The 21484-nt window shown below is 37.3% G+C and overlaps 1 protein-coding gene across 2 annotated transcripts in view; it reads left to right on the forward strand.

Annotated features, from left to right (window-relative positions):
- The window catches only part of RBM25 (RNA binding motif protein 25), a 34296-nt gene that overhangs the window by 8914 nt on the left and 3898 nt on the right, over positions 1 to 21484 (forward strand). Inside the window, exons 3-17 of one of the 2 annotated variants that reach the window (XM_026095684.2) lie at positions 1985 to 2034; positions 3483 to 3653; positions 3995 to 4052; positions 5090 to 5250; positions 7962 to 8144; positions 10379 to 10432; positions 10681 to 10764; positions 14358 to 14644; positions 15546 to 15768; positions 16084 to 16173; positions 17786 to 17859; positions 18563 to 18713; positions 19056 to 19380; positions 20446 to 20720; positions 21165 to 21263. In XM_026095684.2, the coding sequence (XP_025951469.1) occupies positions 1985 to 2034; positions 3483 to 3653; positions 3995 to 4052; positions 5090 to 5250; positions 7962 to 8144; positions 10379 to 10432; positions 10681 to 10764; positions 14358 to 14644; positions 15546 to 15768; positions 16084 to 16173; positions 17786 to 17859; positions 18563 to 18713; positions 19056 to 19380; positions 20446 to 20720; positions 21165 to 21263 (2285 nt within the window). The remainder of the gene's footprint in view (positions 1 to 1984; positions 2035 to 3482; positions 3654 to 3994; positions 4053 to 5089; positions 5251 to 7961; positions 8145 to 10378; positions 10433 to 10680; positions 10765 to 14357; positions 14645 to 15545; positions 15769 to 16083; positions 16174 to 17785; positions 17860 to 18562; positions 18714 to 19055; positions 19381 to 20445; positions 20721 to 21164; positions 21264 to 21484) is intronic. The other variant, XM_026095685.2, reaches the window with a different exon arrangement.

A 21484-nucleotide genomic window follows, 5' to 3' on the forward strand; every position in this document is an offset into this window, starting at 1 on the left:
TCATTCATTGATATTTTTTGATCCTTTTTGAACCTGCTGATACTGTTTGTCTCCCCAGTCTCCTCTGGCATCAAATTCCAGAACTTTATTGCCCACTGTATAAAGTACTGCTTTCATATGTCTGTCTTTAAAATCATTTCCTACTAGTTTCAGTGAGTGTGCCCCAGTTCTAATGCTGTGGAAATTTGGTGGATTGCATTCTGTGGTTCTGTAGACCTTGCTCCATGCCTCGTGAACCTTTGCATTGAAGTGGAGTCTTTACTTCTAAGGCAGCTGCTTTGTCACTTGAATCACATAGTTACTCTTTTCTAAGGCTGCAGGTTCTTCTTGGGTTGCAGAGATCAGATCTGTGTGCAATAGTCAAGACTATGGGCATCTAGTATACCAAGGTTTTGTATAGTAGTAGCTTATATGTGCACTGCTATATACGTAGAACTATATATGTATAGCAATACCTTTCCTGATCGTGCCCAACATCTCATTCAATTTCCTGGCTTCTACTTCCTGTTGGGTTGATAGTTTCAGAGACCGCTAGTGTCTTTACTGAGTTGTAACTTTCAAGTCCAAGTTCAGCATCATGATAATTATAGATGTGTTCAGAGGAATCTCTGAAAACTAGCTCCGTTGGGCATGGCATGTGTTCTGTCTTTGTACTGTTCCTTTGCTTTGATCTGACTGTGCACACCATTGCCTCGCAGAGCTACACCATCAGAGTCTTGTCTTGGAGTAGTTCTTCCAGCCTGTGAGATAGCGTGGGGCATTAAAACTGAGAGCAGGGAAAAACTTCCTTTGCAATAAGTACACCCCTTTTGGTTCTCTGCTGGAACAGGTTGGAGGGGCAGGAGGTAGTATGACTTTAATATGAAGGTACCGAGAAAGAGGATTTAGTGATGGAGGAGATAAATGATGAAATCAAGGCAAAAATGTGGTGGATGTGGAGAAAGGTGGAGTGGGGTATGGGAGAGGGTGTCTGAGGGGGAATGTTGTTTTGGGACTAAGGGTGAGAGAAAAGCAGGGAACGAGCCCAGGAATAGTAGGTTGTAGAAGTTTGGTCAGAATAATGGATACAGCAGTAAGGGATAAGAAGAACGGAAGAATCAAAAGGGAATGGTTGAGAGTGAAAGATGGAGAAAGTTTATATAGAACAAAGAAGGAGATTTTAGATCCCCAGAGGATATTTCTCTGAAGAACATGAGATTGACTTCCGTGTTCTTGAGTGTCAGTTTTTTTTACAGACCAGCAAGTAGCTGTGAGATCCAGTCACTTAATATCTTTATCCCTCTCTAGCAGTTGGCATGCAAAGAATAACAGCCTTTATTATGACCAGATATTAGTTCACATGATAGTACTTAAGGCTGCCAGTGAATTTGGTAGTGAAAAGAGTGCATGGTTTCACCTGATTAACTATTGTTTTAAATTAAGTTTTAAAGACTGCAAAGCCAAGTGTTTAGCAGGTATGAAGCTTCTAGATTGAGGTTTTCTACGTGACCCATATTAAGCTATTTTGTAAATAGTGTGAAACTGGCTGGCATTCTTTATAGGGTCTTGGCCCCAAACTGTATGCAGAATGGATTGCATTATGAGAATTGAGCAATTCAGGAGTGAGGTTGTAGAACTTTGGCTGCTTTTGCTCTCTATTTATGGAATTCCCAGCCTCATTCATCACACAACTATCTTTTAAGCAGAATGATCTGAATGTACTTTGTTCTTCAGAAGCACAAATTTATTTTCAAAGAAACTAAAATGAGAACTTGATAAAAGGGACTAGAGAACATGATAAAAGGGACTAGAACTCACTTGGTGTCTAGTGTACTTCAGCTATCATTGAATGCTTAGGAATTACTGGTAATATTCAATACTATGAAATTCTTATTTGACCAGAATTGCTTTCTGGTTTGGAAGTCATGTCTGCAATTGGTTAATTTATATTCATTAGTAATCTTAATAGGGCAGTTTAATATGAAACGTATCTTGTCTTTCTCAGGGACCCCTATGATTCCTGTACCAATGGGCATTATGGCTCCTGCTCCAACTGTAAGTGTTATACTGGGGATGAAATGATAGGAAAATAAAATGGAGAGTAAAACTTTCATACTTCTTAGTAGATGTCAGAATAGTATTTTTGTGTTTTGCTGTGTTTCATCCGAATTCATATTATGAAGGAAAATGCTTAGTTTTGAATGCAGCTATTCTAATACTATGCTAATTTCTGACTTGGACAAAGCTTGAAAACATGTCTGGACTTGCTAGCTGCAGTACTGAAGCAGTTACTGTTTTTCTTCATAAAGATCTACTTCTCTCAAATACAGTGATTTAAGTAATGGTACCTTGTGGTCATACGTGGTCTTGGTACGCAGTATGGTTAGGTTCCAAATCTCTTCTTTCAAGATTGCTGACCCAGCAGAGTGCTCTGGAGGCATCACCTAATCCAGGTTTATAAAGGCGTTGTGCTGCACTGTTGGTTTGGCTAGAAAGGTGTGTGTTGACCAGCTTACAAACAAATCCTCTTTGACCATATTGTATGGGAAGGAAGATTTTCATGCAATACACACCTTCAGAAGAACATATGAAAGAAAGATCTTCTAGTTCATCTTTCTGATTGGAAAGAAGATTTCCAATTTATGATAATAAACAGGCTCTTTAGAGGTTGCTTCTTGGCTTCAAGGTGAATTACCATTTTTATGATTTTACATGAGTGAAATCTTCCCAAAATATTAAATTTTGAACAGCTCACATTCTGTTACACAAGAATATGCTCACGGTAACCAGTGGTTTTTAAGACCAAGATGGAACAAATACGTTATTCACAGTCCCAAAAGTTATTTTTATTAAAAAGTGATGCTTTTAGAAAGAACTTTGAGAAAAGAGATTAAAGTGCATAGGTACAGTCAGGCGGTAGGTGGAAGGAGAGGTACAGCAAACTGGAGCAGATCATCATGCCTGTCTCTGTATGGTCTATTTTACAAATGGTTGCTTCTTAACCAAAGCAAGAGGCTATTATAATGGGTTGTATATTGATTAAGTAAAGCAATAGTGTTTATTCACTCTGTGAAGGCTTTGAGACTTGTCATGAGTCCTTTGAGGCCTTTTATTTGAGTGAGAGTTACTTTTCTATTTGCAGTTTGCTTTTTTAAGAATCCGGTACCTTGTTAGGTGAGGTACTTCAGCTTTTCATGAGTCAAATGTCTAATGTGTGCTGACCGTCATACCTTCAGTAGCAATGGTCATGGGGATTTTTCTTTTTTTTCTGCCTTACTTTGCCAGAAAATGGCCGTCTCTTTTGTACTGTGTAAAGTGTTAAAATCTGAGCCATTTATGATGTCTCACTCCATAAGCCTAACTAATGCTCATATGAAAATTTAATTCTGAAATGCAATTCCCAACTCTTTTGTCTTAAGGATTTAAATCCATAATGTATTTCTTACAGCTATGGAAAAAGAAAAAAAAAAAAAACTTTTTTTTATAACCTCTCCTCTTTCTAGGTGTTAGTTCCTACCACAGTGTCTATGGTTGGAAAACATTTGGGAGCCAGAAAAGAACATCCTGGCTTAAAGAACAAAGAAAATGATGAAAACAGCGGCCCCACTACCACCGTTTTTGTAGGCAACATTTCTGAGAAGGCCTCGGACATGCTCATACGGCAGCTTCTAGCAGTAAGTGCATTGGACTGCTTGTTAAATTTTTATTGTTGTCTGGTGAATAAAGTAATGACTGCTAACAAATAATGTATTGAAACTAAAGGTAGAGTTAGTTCCACTCACTGCAATAGTAGTCCATTAGGTTTGAGTTTTAAGTCAGTAAGTATTTGGAGAGCACATTTTTTTTTTTTTTTTTTTTTAAGCTGTATATGTCGTTGGACATATATACGTTATTTCTAGCAGTGTTTACCCTTTTCATATCTGTTTCTTTACAACAGTAATTGCAAGTAGTTAAGATTTTTTTAATGCTTTGAACACAATACATAATATTTAATAATTATTTATCTTTAATGCAGAAATGCGGCTTAGTTTTGAGTTGGAAGAGAGTACAGGGAGCATCTGGAAAACTTCAAGGTAAATGTTCACACTTTTCATGATCTCTGTTCAGACTCTTGTTTTTATTACTTGGCAGCTTCTCAAATATGTGTTTGAGGCATTTTTATCCTAATACTTTACAGATTAAGTAAGACAGGTATTGTATACAATACTTAACTGCTACATACTTCCTAGTAAAGAGTTAGTATCTTAGTATCTTCTGTCCTTGGAATCAAGAAAGAAATAGAGGGGGGGGGGAAAAAAAAAAAAGAAAAATTCAATCAGAATGTTTCTTGGGGGCTCAACTTTCTGTTCTGAGATAAAGTCAAAGGTTTACAGACCATCCCCGAGAGAGATTTACTAGTCTGGACTTACTCTCTAGAGGAGGAGGTTTGCAACACTGTTAGGCATTCTATTCCTTTATCATATATTATGCTTAATTGCTAAGGAGGTTTTCCTGATATCTAGCCTAATTTATCTTCTCTCCCTTTCCCCAAATTGAACTGATCTTCTTCCTTCCCCCACCCCCACCTTGGTCTTTCTTCAGTGGATACAGGAAACATTTTGATTACTATTCTTTGCTGCTGTAGGTTGGTTAGATTGTCTCTTGCTTTTAACCATTTTCTTCAAATTTTTTTCATATCATGCCTTTTATTTTTTCTTCCTCTTAAGGTCCTTTTTCCATTTATTTACATCTTTCTTTAACTGTTGTGAAGAACCCAGTTTGAAACATCCTTCTAGTTTAACAATGAACTACTGATTGACATCCTTAGTCTTCAGATAATTGCATCTCCACTGTGCCTTCATACAGACTGCATTTCCTTAGTTTAGAAAGTCATGTCAAAAGCCTTACTAACAGAGTGTATGCTTCATTCTATTCACTGGGCCATTAATCATGTCAAAGATTAATGCAGTGAATGATCTTTTTGACTGTCTTTATGATGTGTATTCCTGGGTCAAAAAAATCCGAAGTGCTATGTTCGAAGTTTAATGATTCAAAACACTTATTTTGTTTAAAAAAAAAAAAACTGAAGAGCATTGACCCTCTTATATTTCATTTCAATCATCTATTTTAGCCTTTGGTTTTTGTGAGTACAAAGAACCAGAATCCACACTACGAGCGCTGAGACTACTCCATGACCTCCAGATTGGAGAGAAGAAGCTGCTAGTCAAAGTTGATGCAAAGACAAAGGCTCAGCTAGATGAATGGAAAGCAAAGAAAAAGGCCTCTAATGGGGTATGTATATAATGTGTGACTTGTATTATTTTGGCATTGTGACTTACTTGCCAGATCAGATTGTAAACAGATCTTTTAGATCCTGTTCTTATCTCTTCCCTTAATTCACTTCAGGATTTTGCAAAAATCACATTAATGAGTCTGAAGATACACTGAAAGCCAGTGAAGTATAAGCTCCCGATTTGCGAGCGCTCTAGAAAACTTATACCATGTTGACTACAATGCTTGAGTAAACCTACTCATAGCTATTTAAAATTGATTAACCATGTAGCTATTTTATGTAAATTTACACAGCAATGTAAATCTATGTAAGTGTGGTTTATGTTGGATTTAGTGCACAAGCTATCTCCATTTAACTAACTTTTAAAATCATGATGATAGTTTAATCTGTTGCAGACTTCTCCGTAAACTGCAACGGAATCTCTAGAATGAATTTTGTAATCCATTCTGAAGTTTAGTAACACGTGCCATACCTTAAGATTCTGTTACTTCATCTTTGTTCAGGAACTCTTAAAAGTTCATGAACTTGAATAATTATTACTGTGACAGACACTGCAAATTCTCTATCTGAAGAGAATCAGGGTTTCTCCCCTTCCCCCCATCCCCCATGGCCTTCTCTGCCTTTCATTACTATGTTCTAGAATTAGATCATTCTATGTAGTTATCAGACAGTGGACAATTTACAGGCAGATCCCACCTTTGGTGGATGGGGAAATATACTATTTTTGTATCCTCCTTTTCTAAAGATAAGGGCCAGATATTGGTCACTGTTTATCTGCTAATTCTTAACTATTTTTTATGATTATTATATGTTCTGGAATAATTACAGGAATTTGGTGTGTCAAACTGTAGTGGGATACAAAAATACTGAACTGCAGAATATGCATTGAAATGAATTTTATCATTTTTTTTGCTAAAATGGTGTATCTCACTTTGCAGTCCAGTTGTTGGGTTTGCTCTTTAACTATTTGAAAGTCGTGCACATACCTGGAGATATTTACTGCTTAAAACAATTACTTTGTGAAATGAAAGTGAAAATAGGCTCTTAAAGCTACAGAAAATGTAGTGGGAACACAAACTTTCATTTTCTTTTATTTAACTGGGACTAGAGGCATAATGATGACTAGAAGCATTTAACACATTTTTGACTGCCTGTCCAGCATATGGGATTAAATGCAATGGCTCAGTAAAGCAGAATACTAACTACATGAGTTTTTAATGGAGTAATACATTATCCCCTAACCTAGATTAGGGGAAAAAGGTTTCATTTGCCTGCCCCTTCCATTCTAGGCTTCCCTATTTCTTGTTGGTGTCACTTGTAATATCCATGCTTCACAGCTGGGACTGTAATCAAGGTTAAAGTAGCAATGAAGTTCTTGGACCTCTCTCATGCATTTTGTTTTCTGTGAGCTCCTTTGGGTTGTTGAGGATGGATATAGTAAAGCAGCAGGTGCTGTTTGCGTCTTTGAAGTTGCATTTTGGCAAAGATGACAATAGATGCCTATTCCACTCAAACATAGGGTGAGATTAGCTCCAAATGTCTATTTGTTGGTGGTGGTGCAAAGAAAGTCTGTGAGCTGCTGAGGAATTTTTATCAAGCCTATTTTATCATACTGCTGTGGTTCCTTTCAGTTAACCCGTTCATACCATCACCGGTGTTCTGGTGCCACTCAGATCCCAAGGTTGCAGCTCTTTCCTTAATCTTTTTATTAAGAAGTCAAACGTATGCTACAAAGCAATTTCTTATAGAAACACACCAAGCAAACCTTTATCTAATTAGATCCTCTCCCTGATCACTTCTTCTCCCTGGACCTCTTCAATTCCATTCCCTGTCACTGCCTTCTAGCTCTTTTCAGCCTGCTCTTCCTTGGCCTGGCAGCCTCTTCAGCTCCAACTGAATCCTCCCTTCCCCCTCATTCTTAGCTGCTGCTCCATCAGACCCTTCCCTCCCCCTCACTCCACCCACCACCTATCGCTTGACGGGATACCCAGCTGGATTCTCAGGTGAGATTCCATTTTTTTAAAGGATGGAGGGGATTGAGAAGTGGGCAAACTTACTTAGTATGCAGATCATTGTTATCCTTTCATATAATGGTTAGTGAAATGCACTTTGTGTTTGTTCCCCTTCCTCACTACAACACTGAAAGGGGCAAAAAGGTGAGAGGAACTGTGAAGTAATTGATCAACAATAATAAGAAAATGTTTGCTGTGCGAGAAAAACTTTCTCTAACAATGTTTCTTTTAATATAGTTCTCCCTTTATATGTTGCAGCTTTAAAATTAGAGGTAGGCATTTGTATTGCATGGCACTAAAGTAGTAGGCTGTGAAGAACTGCTGTTGAAATGACTTAAAGCTCTGGAGGAAAGATGGCAGAAACTTTTGACCAACACTTGGATTATAGTGGTTGCCTTTCTATGAACATGTGTTTTCTTTCTCTTTTCCTGTCTACCACCTTAACCACCATGTATCTGTTCTGCTTAATTACACAATCCTACAGTTGCTCTCTGTGGTGATTCCACATGTAAAACTGTGTGGTCCTCTTGTCTCTGTTAGCGTGAAGAGATCTGAGTAATACAGCGCGGTTGATAGCTATTTGTAGGTTATTAGTAAATGCTAGAGGCGTATAAATGTGATGATCAAAGATGGACTTTTGAAGTAAAACTAATATTCTCAATTTGTTGATTTCTCTTCCTTTGCCATTTTTCCCTTAGAACTCCAGACCAGAGACAGCAAATGATGACGATGAAGCACTGGATGAGGAAACAAAGAGAAGAGATCAGATAATTAAAGGGGCCATTGAAGTCTTAATACGAGAATATTCCAGCGAGCTCAATGCCCCCTCCCAGGAATCTGACTCTCACCCCAGGAAGAAGAAAAAGGAAAAGAAGGAGGACGTATGTGTTTTGATTTTGGACAAAACAGATTTTTCTTCAACTCACCTTATATAATGGCCAAACCTTGTGCAAATACTATAAACTTAAACTTCTGATGAGAAAACAAATCAACAAGCATTGATGTCAGCAGCAGTTTCATGTTTTAAGCTGAAATCTAGTCAGTTATAGACACTTTCCCTTCAGGACGGTTTAGGGATCTAAGCACCTAGACTTCTTGGAGCAACAGGTTTGAATCTGGGCAGGTTTGAATCAACCTTTCATCCCTCTGAAGGCAGAAATGCTGAATTCAGTGAAGTTTAATCAGTGTGTGTGTCTGTGTGTGCGTGTGTGTGTGCGCGCATGTAGGTTTTTCAGACGAGGTCTTTAAAAACAGCTGAAAAGAGTTCCTACATACCTTGCATTGGCACTGAAAGATGCCAGGGCATTTTTGTAATGGCAGGGATTTGCTCTGGTGATTTTTGACAAAATTCTTCCTCTCCTTGCTTATAGTATGCATTCTTGCAGTGCGCCTTGATCCAACTGGTTGCTTCTGCTATCTCTCCAAATGTGGATGCACTTCAGTAGTTGTATATGTGTATACTTAAACTTTTGAGGAATCTTTGAGGGATGAAAGGTGTGTTCTAATCTTACTACTTTACAAAATCACTTTTACACAGACATCAGTTTGGCTGTGTTTGATCAGCTGGTTTTCCTATATTGTGTAATGCAAAAAAAAAAAAAAAAAAAAAAAAGGCAGAAATGAATGTTCTGGTGCAGACCTGCTTCTATGGATGACCTTTTTAATGCATTAAAACAAATTCTGGAGAAGAGGGAGTAAGAATGAGCAAACTCAGACTTAGCTTTTCCAACCAAGTTTCTAACCATGGGCTTTCACCTGCCATTCCTCACCTAATATGCAAGAGATTGGAGAATTGTTTGACCAAGATTTTTACCCACTTAAGTCTTCTGCAAAGTAGCTATTCCGAGGCAATAATGCAGTTTCAACTACTCATGGGGTGTAAGTGTGGTGCAAGAAGCAACATCTCCTTCAGGGAGTGAGTACATCTCCCCCACAACATTGTTAGCCATGGTTAACCTGAGGTATGAGAGCGCTGAGCTGAGAATTTGTTTCTTTCCTCTCCCTTCCTTTGGGAGAAGATGCTTTTTTGGATGAGAATTTAAGAATGAGTCACTGTCTAATGCTATGAGCTGTATTTCTTTTTTCTTAATACAAGCATTGTAACAATGTTTATTGTGCTGTGGGTACATATATATGACCATGAATAATGACAGGTAGCTCAAACTGTAAGAGGCCATCACAGTCTTGAAAGAGCTGAGCGCTGAGTATGTCACTGGGATGGAGGGATTCTGCTAGCTCTGTGTGATCTAGAATTAGACCAATCTGAGCTAGTCAAGTAGACAAATATGCTCTTTTAAATACATAGCACTTGTGGGCTGAAATTACACCCCATCCTTCCTTCCCTAGTGGGGAGGAGGAAAAGAAACTTGAAGGTTGCCATCTTTGGCCTGTGTGGATAGAGGTGGGAGTGAAGAGGTGGTCCTAGCTCATTACTCTCTTGACCTTAAAGGAGAGGGGAGAGAAGGACTGTTGGGTGGGGGGGGAGGGGGAAAGGGAAGATGGATGCAGATATTTGTGTGGGGGGTGGGATTTGTTCCCTAAAGGGTTTGGGGTGAAGAAGGCTCTAGCTGGTGTTAGCAGCTGAGTCTGTTACTAGTTCTTCTGGATGAAGGCGTGACTGATGTGGGGGAAAATGTGGGGGGGGGAAATGAGAGTGAGTGGAATCTGTTTTTTTCGTTTTTGTTTTTTCTTCTTCAATTTCAAGCATGGGGGAACCTCGCTAATTCGCATTAACTACTAGGATACCCAAGGTGCAATTTACCAAATTTTGCGAATTAGCGAGTAAATAAAATCAAGACTTACGCACCACAAATATATTGATTGTTCATTTTGGCAAGTGTAGCTTAGTCTTATTTATGACATTATCATAGTGTACTAATATCCTGTAGTATACTTTGTAATTCGGTGAAGTCTTATTAATATGAGACCTCACTATATATTTCAATAGTTCAGAGAAGGGAGAATTAGCGAGGTTCTTCTGTAATTTTGTTGAATCAAAGAAATGAGATCACAGCAATACAATATTGCTTTATAGTGCAAACATACAAAACATTGTTTTTCAGAGTAGTGTGCAATCTATTTTTAAAAAAAAAAATCTCCGTGGATTTTTCCGCAGATTTTCCGCAGATTTCCAGTGGCCCCACTGATACCTTATCCACTCATCACCAAGGTTCGTTTACATTGTAGGCTTTGACAATGACTATGTTTACTGCTAGTTGCCAGATTTGTGACTCTTGTCCATCTGATTTTTTTTTTTCACTCATTAACATCAGACTGTCAGGTTTGGTACTGCAGAAGGACTTTATTTATCTCTTACAAGACTGGTTGAAAACTTCTAACCTTCAGCTTTTCTCTTGTTCTTCTATGTCTGTACAGATGGCTCTTAATGCTTTTCCACCTGTCCCCCTTGTTTTTTAGGAGGATATAAATGCTATAGAAATGGAGGAAGACAAAAGAGACCTGATATCGAGAGAGATCAGTAAATTCAGAGACACACACAAGGTAGTATTCTTGTTTTTACACTTAATACAAATTAGGCTTTTTCAAAATCCAGAAAAACACTATTATAAAATTTAGCAATACATTGCAATATCACTTAAAATGCTGTTTGTATTAGGTTTAATATACGTAGTTCTTTAGAAGTCAACAAAAGACAAATGCCACGTTAAAGTGGCCCTTGACATCTTTATGCTAAGATTTTTGATTGCTACTGATTACTTTGCAGTCGTCTCACTTTAACATGAGTAAAGGCAACTTAAGTTTCTACACATACATTAAGTCAAGATATTTATAACTAAGGCTAAATGGGGCTGCAGTATAAGACATACACTTGAGTGTGTTTCTGTAGGTAGATTTATAACATAATCCAAGATTTTATGAAGAGTTGAAACTTGAATTAAATTTAAGTCTTTTATTTTAATAATTCTAAGTTAAGAGTGGGGGAAGATTAAAACTAGGTCAGTGGTTACCAGACTTACCAAAATTTAGATGCATGGAAGAACTGTAAATTCCCATAAAGCTAATCTATTCATTGACCCCCACCATTATGATAGAGATCATATGGTGACTAATGCAAGATGAAACTCACAGCTTGGAAAGTAACATGGAATAGGATGTAAGTATGAGCTTCTGTTTTTTATTATACTTATGGATGCCCCCTCAGAAAAATATGCAAAGGGGTAACTGGCTTGGAAACGTTTGTGCACATCAAATCCCACCTCAGGGTTCCCATGTATAGAAGTTTCTGTTAATGTTAGTGCATCTGTGAATGTTTTGCTTTGGAGAATGGTACTTATGGATAGTGAAACACAACTATGCATGTAATGTTCTTATTTTAATGTTTAGCTTAAAGTTGGTATTATTTTTTCCCAACAAGACTGGGATGGTCCTTGGCCCAGGGAAGTATCAGCAAGCTCCTCTTTTGAGCACACACTTTTATTTCAAAATAACCCCACTCAACATCAGTGAAAAAGTTGAAGGTACAGCAAGGTGAAATATGCCTGTGTTATTCACCTTTACCTTGTGTATTCGCTGGGGAGGTACCATGTTGTTACACAGCTGTATCAATGTAAACACAAGTGACTATATGTTGTTGGAAATACACATACTCAGTTTTTCTCTCAGCTAAGTTGGAAATAAAAACCTGTGGAAAAAATTCTAGAAGAAAGCATCTGGAGAAGCTCAGTAGCTGAACGTGAAACTGGTCACTGGTGAAACTTCAGTAAAATTGTGTTTAATTCCAACCCCTAACAAGTCACTGGTATAAAATGCAAACAAGTCATATGCTTAAAAAAACCAAACAAACAAACCCACCAAAACCGACAAAAAAATGCTTCGTTGTTTCAGAAGCTTTTTGGCATTTTATTGCCTTTAATCTGTATTATTGGGGGGGCTATTTTGGGTCTCTTAACATTAAAAATCAACTTCAAGTAGTCATTGTGTGTATTGGATATTACATTTAAAAGGGGCTGTTGAATCTTATGCAGCTGGCTAGTGAGCGCAGTGAACCTTTGCATGTTTTTGGTATGAGAGTATAAAACAATAACCACAGACTGTCAGGGTATCAGCATTGCAGGGGGCGTCCATTTACAGCACGGACGAGTCTGAAGAGAGCTCAAGGTAAGATTTATAATTCTTCTACCTGTTCATTTCTGTTCATTACTTTAATTTATCTGATACCGTTCCCATCCCATTACCCTTTCAGAACTTCTTGTTTAGGTTGATAGAAGTTGGTGAGGTCAGATTTTGATTACAAAATAGACCAATTTATTTTTTTCAATTGGATTTTAAGAAAGCGGACCTACAAAATGGATTTTTAAAACACCAAGACTTTTTTTACGTGTATATATTTACATATGTGTATATACATATATATTAAAAAAAACTCTCTTGAGAAATTTTCTTTTCTTACTGTGAACAAAGAGAGAGTGGTAAAAATAAGCAGAAGTTCAACCAAAGAAATTTCTATTGGAACATCTAAGATAACCTGTAAGTATCAACCACTTCAGCATATAAACTTTTCTTAATATGAAATTTGAGGTAAGTTGGATTTTTAAAAGTTGGCAACCTAGTTTAACATCTGACCATACTATGGTTTAACACATAAAGCTATTGTAAAATACAGTCCTATAGGAATTGATTTTCAGCCCAGTATATCCTGTAGAATTTGTTTTGTTTTTCATATCAATTTTCTACCAATTTCCTACCATTTTTAGTCCCTTTTTCCTTTTGTGATTTCAATGTATCCAACATCAGTTTGCCTGTATTGTGCTATCAATGCAGTGTAGTTTGACTGGATACATTGATCGCTAGTGAATTAGCTTTATTTCTGTAATCCTTTGTTGGTTCTCTGGTCCCTGGTTTATGGCAGAAGAATGCGTATCAGGTAAGATTGCTTTTTAAAGTTGTCTTATATGCTTTGTTTAAAAGAAAAGAAAAAAAAAAAGAGAGAAAATGCCGTTTCATTGTTCCGGTTTTTAATTTCATTTCAGTGATGGTAAACGTGGAGCCAAAGGGGATAAACCTGTTTATTCTGCTCAATATATATTCAAAAAATGTGGTATTATGGCATCCATCAGGTTGAAATTTGGTATATTTGGTTGTTATTTGGTATATTTGTGAACCGTGTACTTGCTCTTCCTCCCAGAAACATAGCTTATAGGCAAGGTTAATCCAGTGTTGGCGGTCCATGTCCTAGCACAGCATCTGTAAGTTAACACATAACAATTGCTTCCAAGGATGGATTTATCTATCATTTTGTTGATGTATTTTCTATTGTCTTATAGGAATTCTGGTCATAGGAACTGTTTTTAATTGAAAAAAGTGGCAATTTTATACAATTTTTAGTAGAACTGTGGCAGGTAACCCTTTAGTTTCTGTGTTTCAAAAGAGCTATTTCCAACCTTTTTTTTCCCCCCCTTTTTTTTTTTAACTCTCTCCATCTTGCAGTGGTGGAAGTTAAGGATTCCATTCTGCAGAGTCCAGTTCTTACCAATGAACAGTTAGAACTTTTTTTTAGGGAGGGAAAAGGGGAAAGGTTGCGGCTCTCTTCACTGTTTAACAACATGCGCCACGTGTAAGTGGATAAATTTCTTTACCCAAGTTGTCCTATAGGATGGTTTTGGTTTGCCAAGACCTTTAGGGAAACAATTCATTGCTCCAGTAAGCATTCCACTCAGATATATTTTCTAGTTGAACAGAATTAATTTTGTCAGCTAAAAGTTCACTTTGCTTGTACCCAAGTGGCTTCCTTCACCTAAGGAATTTGTAGCCCACCTGAACCATGATTGGCAGTGCACTGTGTATGTCCAGTTTAGTCAGCTTATAATACAAGGCCAGGCCAGCCCTGCCCTGCTAAGGTTGGAGATTGCTGGTCTGTGTAGATTTATGCTTTTGCACGAAATTTAGTCTTGTGATTGCTGCATTTTTATTTCATACTTACAAGTTCCAAAAAAAATACCCACCAAACCCTATGTAATATTTCAAAATCAGTGGCGGTTTTGGTATTTCCATTACCAGCCTTGTGTGTTGCGCCGGGAATATCCAGTTCCTATAACTATGAAATTAACTGTGAAAGTTCTCTTGTTGGTTTTTAGAAACTGGAGGAGGAAAAAGGCAAAAAGGAGAAAGAAAGACAGGAGATTGAAAAAGAACGCAGAGAAAGAGAAAGGGAACGGGAGCGTGAACGAGAAAGGAGGGAGCGTGAAAGAGAGAGGGAGCGTGAACGTGAACGAGAGAAGGAGAAGGAACGGGAGCGTGAACGTGAACGAGATAGGGATCGTGACCGAACTAAAGACCGAGACAGAGACCGTGAACGAGACAGAGACCGTGACAGAGACCGTGAAAGGAGTTCAGATCGCAACAAGGATCGGAGTAGATCAAGGTAAATATGTTTGAGTTGCTGTTTGACTGCTTCAGTTTTTCCTAGCACTCTTCATTTAGCACATATAGTTCATCTGATAGCTGCCTGTTCAAAAAAGAATGGTCCTATTGGAAGATCAGCATAAAAGCAGGAAATCAAATTTTAGAAAATACTGCATTTGTGCAGATCTGAAGAATACTTGATTTTTTTCACAGCATAGGAGTATAAGAACAGTCATATGCAGTAAGCAAGCCAGCCAGCCATGACTTGTGTGCTGTATTTCTCTAGAATCTCATTCTAGTCTGTAGTGGGTAGTGTTATTCCTACTTGAGGTTCTTTTTTGCCTAGGTTATCTTTTAGCTTAAGTAGTTCTCATCTTGTCTTGATATGTGTGTATGTATATATATACACTTAGCAAGAAGATTCCTCTTTCAGTCTTAAACTGTGACTAATCATGTCAGGCTCTAGATGATACTTCCTTCCTCTTTACCAGAGGAAAAATAGCTGTTTTGCTTTAAATTTACATTCTTGTGTGAAAGGTCCAAGTTATCTGTAAGCCATGTAAACATGAAGGATTTATTAAGTACATTTTTTTGCAGAATTTTTAGCTTATGTCAGTTGTTTGTGGGGAACTACTAACACAATCTGATGGGAATACTCATGTACTCATTCTCAGTTTCTGTAGAGATCCCTACTTAATGATTGGAGTGCTCAGACAACTACTTTTAGATAGGTAATTCTTGAATGTATTAGAATATTGATTTATGCCCATTGCTGTATTGGCTAATCATGTTGTACAGTTGCACAAGAGAAATAACTTGGAAGATGCTGTAAGTAGTGCTTTGTGTGTTCCTGATTGTAACTCTTCATTGAGTGGAGATGAACACTGAATACTTAAATATGGACCTTTTCCTTCCTTTAGAGAAAAAAGCAGAGACAGGGAGAGAGAACGAGAGCGGGAACGGGAGAGAGAACGAGAGCGGGAACGGGAGAGAGAACGAGAGCGGGAACGGGAGAGAGAACGAGAGCGGGAACGGGAGAGAGAAAAGGATAAGAAGAGAGATCGAGAAGAGGATGAAGAAGATGCTTATGAACGCCGAAAACTAGAGAGAAAACTGCGGGAAAAAGAAGCTGCATATCAAGAGGTAGTTTGAGATTTTTAAGGCTCCCTGGGAAAAAAATGCTTTGATGGGTGATAAAGACTCTTTTGGTGTAAGATTCAACACCATTCCTTCTCCCTCTCTTTTTCCTAAATACATTTTTAATTCCTTGACTGTACCAATTGGGGCACAGTGCATGAATCATTCACTCAGAACAACTTTGGACTTTTTAATTCCAAGGTTTAAAATTATAACGGTTTGCTTAATGTTTTTTTCTAAACAGTAATCCAAATTAAAAACAGCTATAGTATATAGAAGGTAATGTTCTTGACATTGTAGTGCTTGTTTTTCTTCTGTTAGCGTCTTAAAAACTGGGAAATTAGAGAACGGAAGAAAAGTCGAGAATATGAAAAAGAGGCTGAAAGGGAGGAAGAAAGAAGGAGGGAAATGGTAAGGCTCATGTTTGCACTTGTACTTTTCCTTTCTCTTTATGTCCTATTTAGGATGGATCATTCTATTGCTATCTTTATGGATAATGATAGGGCTCTGATTTTGTATAAATGCATATGTTTGTATACAAAGACTTGAGTTAATAGACTTGTAACAGATGATGTCTAAAAGAACTCGGAGTACTATGAGAGTCTGGAAGACTAAACTTAGCAGCTTGGGTCTCACAGAGGCAAAAGAATGAGAATTAGACAGCTGCAAAATACTGTGGTTTTGATCATCATGTTTTATTATATCTGTGACCTATCTTTCAGTCAGATTTTTAGCAAAACCTCTATGTTCTATATTATGCAGATTGGGGCAGAGCTGTCCTTCTGCTTGCAAACTGCTCATGTGCCTGGATCTTGTGTAATATCTAAGTATTGAGTAAATTTCTGTCTTTAGTTCCTTACTTGTGAAATTATCACAGTTATCCATGTAACATTTGGAAATTTTGTCAGAAATGATACCTCTGGAAGGTGGAGACTTCTGCGATCTCATAGTTTTGTCTTAAAGCTTAAAGAAGTTCTTTTAAATGATGGTGATACTCATAATTAAACCAGAGGAGGAGAAAAGATGCAAGAGTCCTAAGTAGGAAGTGGACTGGGAACTGCTGCAAAGCTGAAAATGTGAAGGGACATAGGGAAGAAGAAAATAGAGAAAAGACATTGTTTTACATGGAACTTAAATTTTTCCCCAAAAGCTTGGAGGGGAGGAAGGGGAACATCTACAAGAATGACTTAAAGTTAGTTTCTATCCATGATCCTCCTGGACGCTGACTGTGAATGACAGTGGTAGACAGCAGTGATAAATTTGGTCCTGAATTTGCAATTGTAATCATAATTTGTTTCTCAGAGTCATTAGCATAGAAATATCATGCTGTTGGATTAAAGATATTGCTTGGATACAGGCTAGAAATTCCTCACTTATATTCTACTCAAAGAACTGGTATAACTTTTTTCCGTTTTATCAGAGGAAAATAGAATTCTGTTGACCATCACACTCCCTTTTAAATTTTTGGCCTGTGCATTAATAGTGCCACATGGTTTGGATGAATAACACAGTAGGAGAGTGCTTATTGTAGAAATATCCCTTAGATTTGTTTCTGAGCATAACTAATTCCTTTTATTTATTTTCTTAAGCATGGTTCTTGAAACTAAGCAGTGCTGACAAAATACACTTAAGCTAGCATTTAAAATGTTCAAAACCAGACTCATGGATATGAAGAACAAGATCTCTGATCCTCTTCTTTGGGACAGAAAAAGGAAGAAGAAAACTATTAAAAACCCATTGAAATGTTAATAGTAGAATAACACTCTGCAAACCAGAGAGATTATATCAATAGACGTAACAGATGTACTATATGCTATAGAACATACAATAGCAAGATGACAGATTCTTGGAAGATTTATGTCATTTCAAAACCTTTCAATTTTCTATCTGGAAAACTCTGTGCTTTTAGTTTGAAGCATAGTAGATATTAAATTAATTTGATAGTAGCATTAGTAAATTTTAATTCTCAGAAAGAAAGACAAAAATAATTTTGCAGCATTACTTATTCCTCAAATTCTTGCAGGCAAAAGAAGCCAAACGGTTAAAAGAATTCTTAGAAGATTATGATGATGACAGAGATGATCCAAAGTACTACAGGTATGTCTTGTATTGATCCCTAGTAAGAAAGTTTTCATTGTTCGTTTTATCAAAATTGTGGGGTTTACTGGCACAGGTTTATGGAATTAACATTTGAGAGATTATATTGTGATGTAGGGGTCATATAACTGCCTAAATTATTTCTGAGTCACTGGGTAAGCAGCAGAGGGAAAAGGGAAACTCCTTACCGCTATTTGATGCTTAGAAGTAGCCACTTCTTCCTATCACTTAACTCATGGGTGAGGCAGAGCAGAGGACAGTGTAATCCCAAAACAAGGGGGATTGCAGGGGAAGGAGGAGTAAAGCATACCTCTAAGCAGTTTGCTTCAAGGAAGCTGTGAATTGTATCAAGAGCAAGTTTGTTAACTCTGTGAGGATGGGGAAAATTCTTCAAGTATAGGACTAACCAAAATTTGAATCAAACTAATTTATCATAATTGGTTCTTTCAAGTACAACTAATTTCCTTCTTTTCCTGAGGAAATCTGCAGTCATATTCTCTACATCTGCTTAATACGATGTAGTAAAGACTGTGTAGTAATGTAGGGAACTGGTATCCTAGATTCTTCTGTTACAAAAAAAGAGGATGCTCTTATGAATTTTATTTTTATTAGTGGGAGATGCATTTATACTGGATATTTTTTGCTTCGTCATACATGGTTCTCACTGGAATGTTCTTTAAGTAAAAATTCTGTATCTTTGTAGGGGTAGTGCTCTTCAGAAGAGGCTACGAGACAGGGAGAAAGAGATGGAAGCAGACGAACGGGATAGGAAAAGGGAAAAGGAAGAATTGGAAGAAATTAGGCAGCGCCTTCTGGCAGAAGGACACCCAGATCCAGATGCAGAACTCCAGAGAGTAAGTAGCTGTTGGTCTAAACAAATAAATAAATAAATAATAATAGTCCCTTGGTATTCTGGTGATACTGAGCAAAATTAAAATCTGAGTATTTAATAAGATAAATGTTTTTTTTAAAAAGGGGGCGGGGGCAGTAAGAACACTGGAAACAAAACAGAAATCTTTCCACATCTATGTTTGGATGGAGTTCAAAAAATAAATTTGGATTAGATTTGGATTAATGGCAGTAGTTGCATGTATTTGACTAACCCAGACTTCTTTAGGAAAAGGGGGGTCTTTAGATTCTTTCAAACAGTGCTGTTTTTGAGAAAGCTTCTTTTTTTGCTAATTGTTTTATTGAAGATGGAGCAGGAGGCTGAAAGGCGTAGGCAGCCACAAATCAAGCAAGAGCCAGAGTCTGAGGAAGAAGAGGAGGAAAAGCCAGAAAAAGAAGAAAAAAGAGACGAGCCAGAGGAAGAGGAGGAGGAGCCTGAACAAAAGCCCTGCCTTAAACCAACCTTACGACCCATCAGTTCTGCACCATCTGTTTCTTCTGCTAGTGGAAATGCAACCCCTAACACACCCGGTGATGAATCTCCATGTGGCATTATCATTCCTCATGAAAATTCACCTGATCAACAACAACCGGAGGAGCATCGGCCCAAAATAGGACTTAGCCTGAAATTGGGCAAGTTTATATTTTATTTTAATGTTCCATATGGGATCAGAATGGAAAAAAAGCCAAGCTGAGTAGCTGGGCAGTTTTCCAAATATGTGGTATTTTTGACATACTCAAACAACTTAGTATATCAAGTTGTTGTTACCTAGGTGCGCTACTTGATATATTTTTTTCTTTCCTATCCAGAAGATCTCCTTTTATAGATATCTTCCTTCCCAAAATCTGGAGGGGTGAAGAAGGGAGGGAAGTTTTGGTATGCTTAAGAATTAACTTTAAGAATACTCCATCACTGAACTGGAATTAGTTATTTCCACATAATTTTTCACTTTAATAGATCTCTAAATACCTCTTTTAAAACCCATTGCTACATTTGATTAATGTAAGTACATTTTAGATTTAAGTCCTTAAACACTTCTCATGTATTTATTCACAAAGATCCTTTTAAAAGAAGAAGAAAATTGAAAATGAGATCCCTCCTCCCCCCAGCTTAGCGTAGCACAATTAATTGATCATAGAATTGCAAATAGATTATGAGTCTGGAGTTCTTTAGCATGTTAGCACTTTTCTAGAATTCAAAAAATTGTTCTAAGCAGCAGAACTAATGATTTGTCTTGCAGAAGGTGTGTGCATTTATGGTTTATTATGTTGATTGAATCACACCAGGGCTGCAGTTGGAGGTCCCCCTGTGTTAGATCTTGAATAAAGAGAGTCCATCTGGTATGAGGTTAACTGATTAAAGCTGTATCTTTGGCTTAATCCATCATAATCTTTTAATTCTGCACTTTGCGTTTACTAAGGGTTGAACTCATTCTGTGGTCCCCTTCCTCAGTGAGGGTGCTAGTTGGCCTCAGGATAGAGAAAAAAGACCTTATTTTTCATTTTGAAGAATTTTGAAGAAACTCAGCTGAGATCTTTACCTCTTTTGCTATTTGTAACAAAGGCTGAGAGATTAAAATGCTGATGCTAGATGTTCAGACATTTAACATGCAATCCAATCTTTCTCGAATTTGCAAGAAGCAAGCTAGCTTCAGATGTAGTTTTATGAATTTGTTATTCTGTCTGTTTGATTTGTAGGTGCCTGCAATAGTCCTAATCAGCCCAATGCTGTAAAAAGGAAGAAGCTAGCTGTGGATAGCGTTTTCAATAAATTTGATGATGAAGACAGTGATGATGTGCCCCGGAAAAGGAAACTGGTCCCCTTGGATTATGGAGAAGAAGACAAAAGCAATCTCAAAGGCAGTGTGAATACAGAAGAAAAACGCAAACATATTAAGAGTCTTATTGAGAAGATTCCTACAGCAAAACCAGAGCTCTTTGCTTATCCTCTTGACTGGTCAATTGTGGATTCAGTAAGTTGATCTATTTTAATCATTCTCAAAAAAGCATAATTTTCCAAAACAAACCTTCAAACTGAATAAAGAGGCAACACACCTGGAACCATGATGGATTTGGAGCAGCAGCGTTGAATGGAATCAAATACAATTACTGTATTTCTTTTCCATGTACAATATTTATTCTGAAGTATGCCTTATTTTTACTGAATTGCTGCCATAAATTGTCTAACAGTATCATGGAAGGGGAAAATAGTCCTCTAAAAACATGTTTGAATGATTGTCAAATTTAAGGAAAACAAATAATTGCTGTAACCAAATCCCTGAGAGTTATTTTGCAGTTGCTATCGATACATATTTTTCACTAAACAGCTGTTTGGGTCTTCTAGCTGGCTTTTTCTAGTAGTATTGTTTCAGGGCAACAAAGATTATGGAAACAATAGTATTCTTTTTCTCTTTCAGACATTAATGGAACGTCGAATCAGGCCATGGATCAACAAGAAAATAATAGAATACATTGGTGAAGAGGAAGCTACGCTAGTTGACTTTGTTTGTTCTAAGGTTTATATATACATATATATATATATTCTTTTTTTTTTTTTAAGTCTGGTTTTTGTTCCCAATCTAAGCAGCAGCAATGACTGCAGCATCTATATTTGAAGGCAGTATGTTATCTTCTCTGTAGTTCATAGTATTGTTCAGCAGAGACAATCAGCATACTTGGAATTAGTATGTACCCTAATGATTTATGAGTTAGATCTTTTATTGTTTATGCACAACAT

The sequence above is a fragment of the Dromaius novaehollandiae genome, chromosome 5 (assembly GCF_036370855.1).
Source record: "Dromaius novaehollandiae isolate bDroNov1 chromosome 5, bDroNov1.hap1, whole genome shotgun sequence".
Taxonomy (NCBI): domain Eukaryota; kingdom Metazoa; phylum Chordata; class Aves; order Casuariiformes; family Dromaiidae; genus Dromaius; species Dromaius novaehollandiae.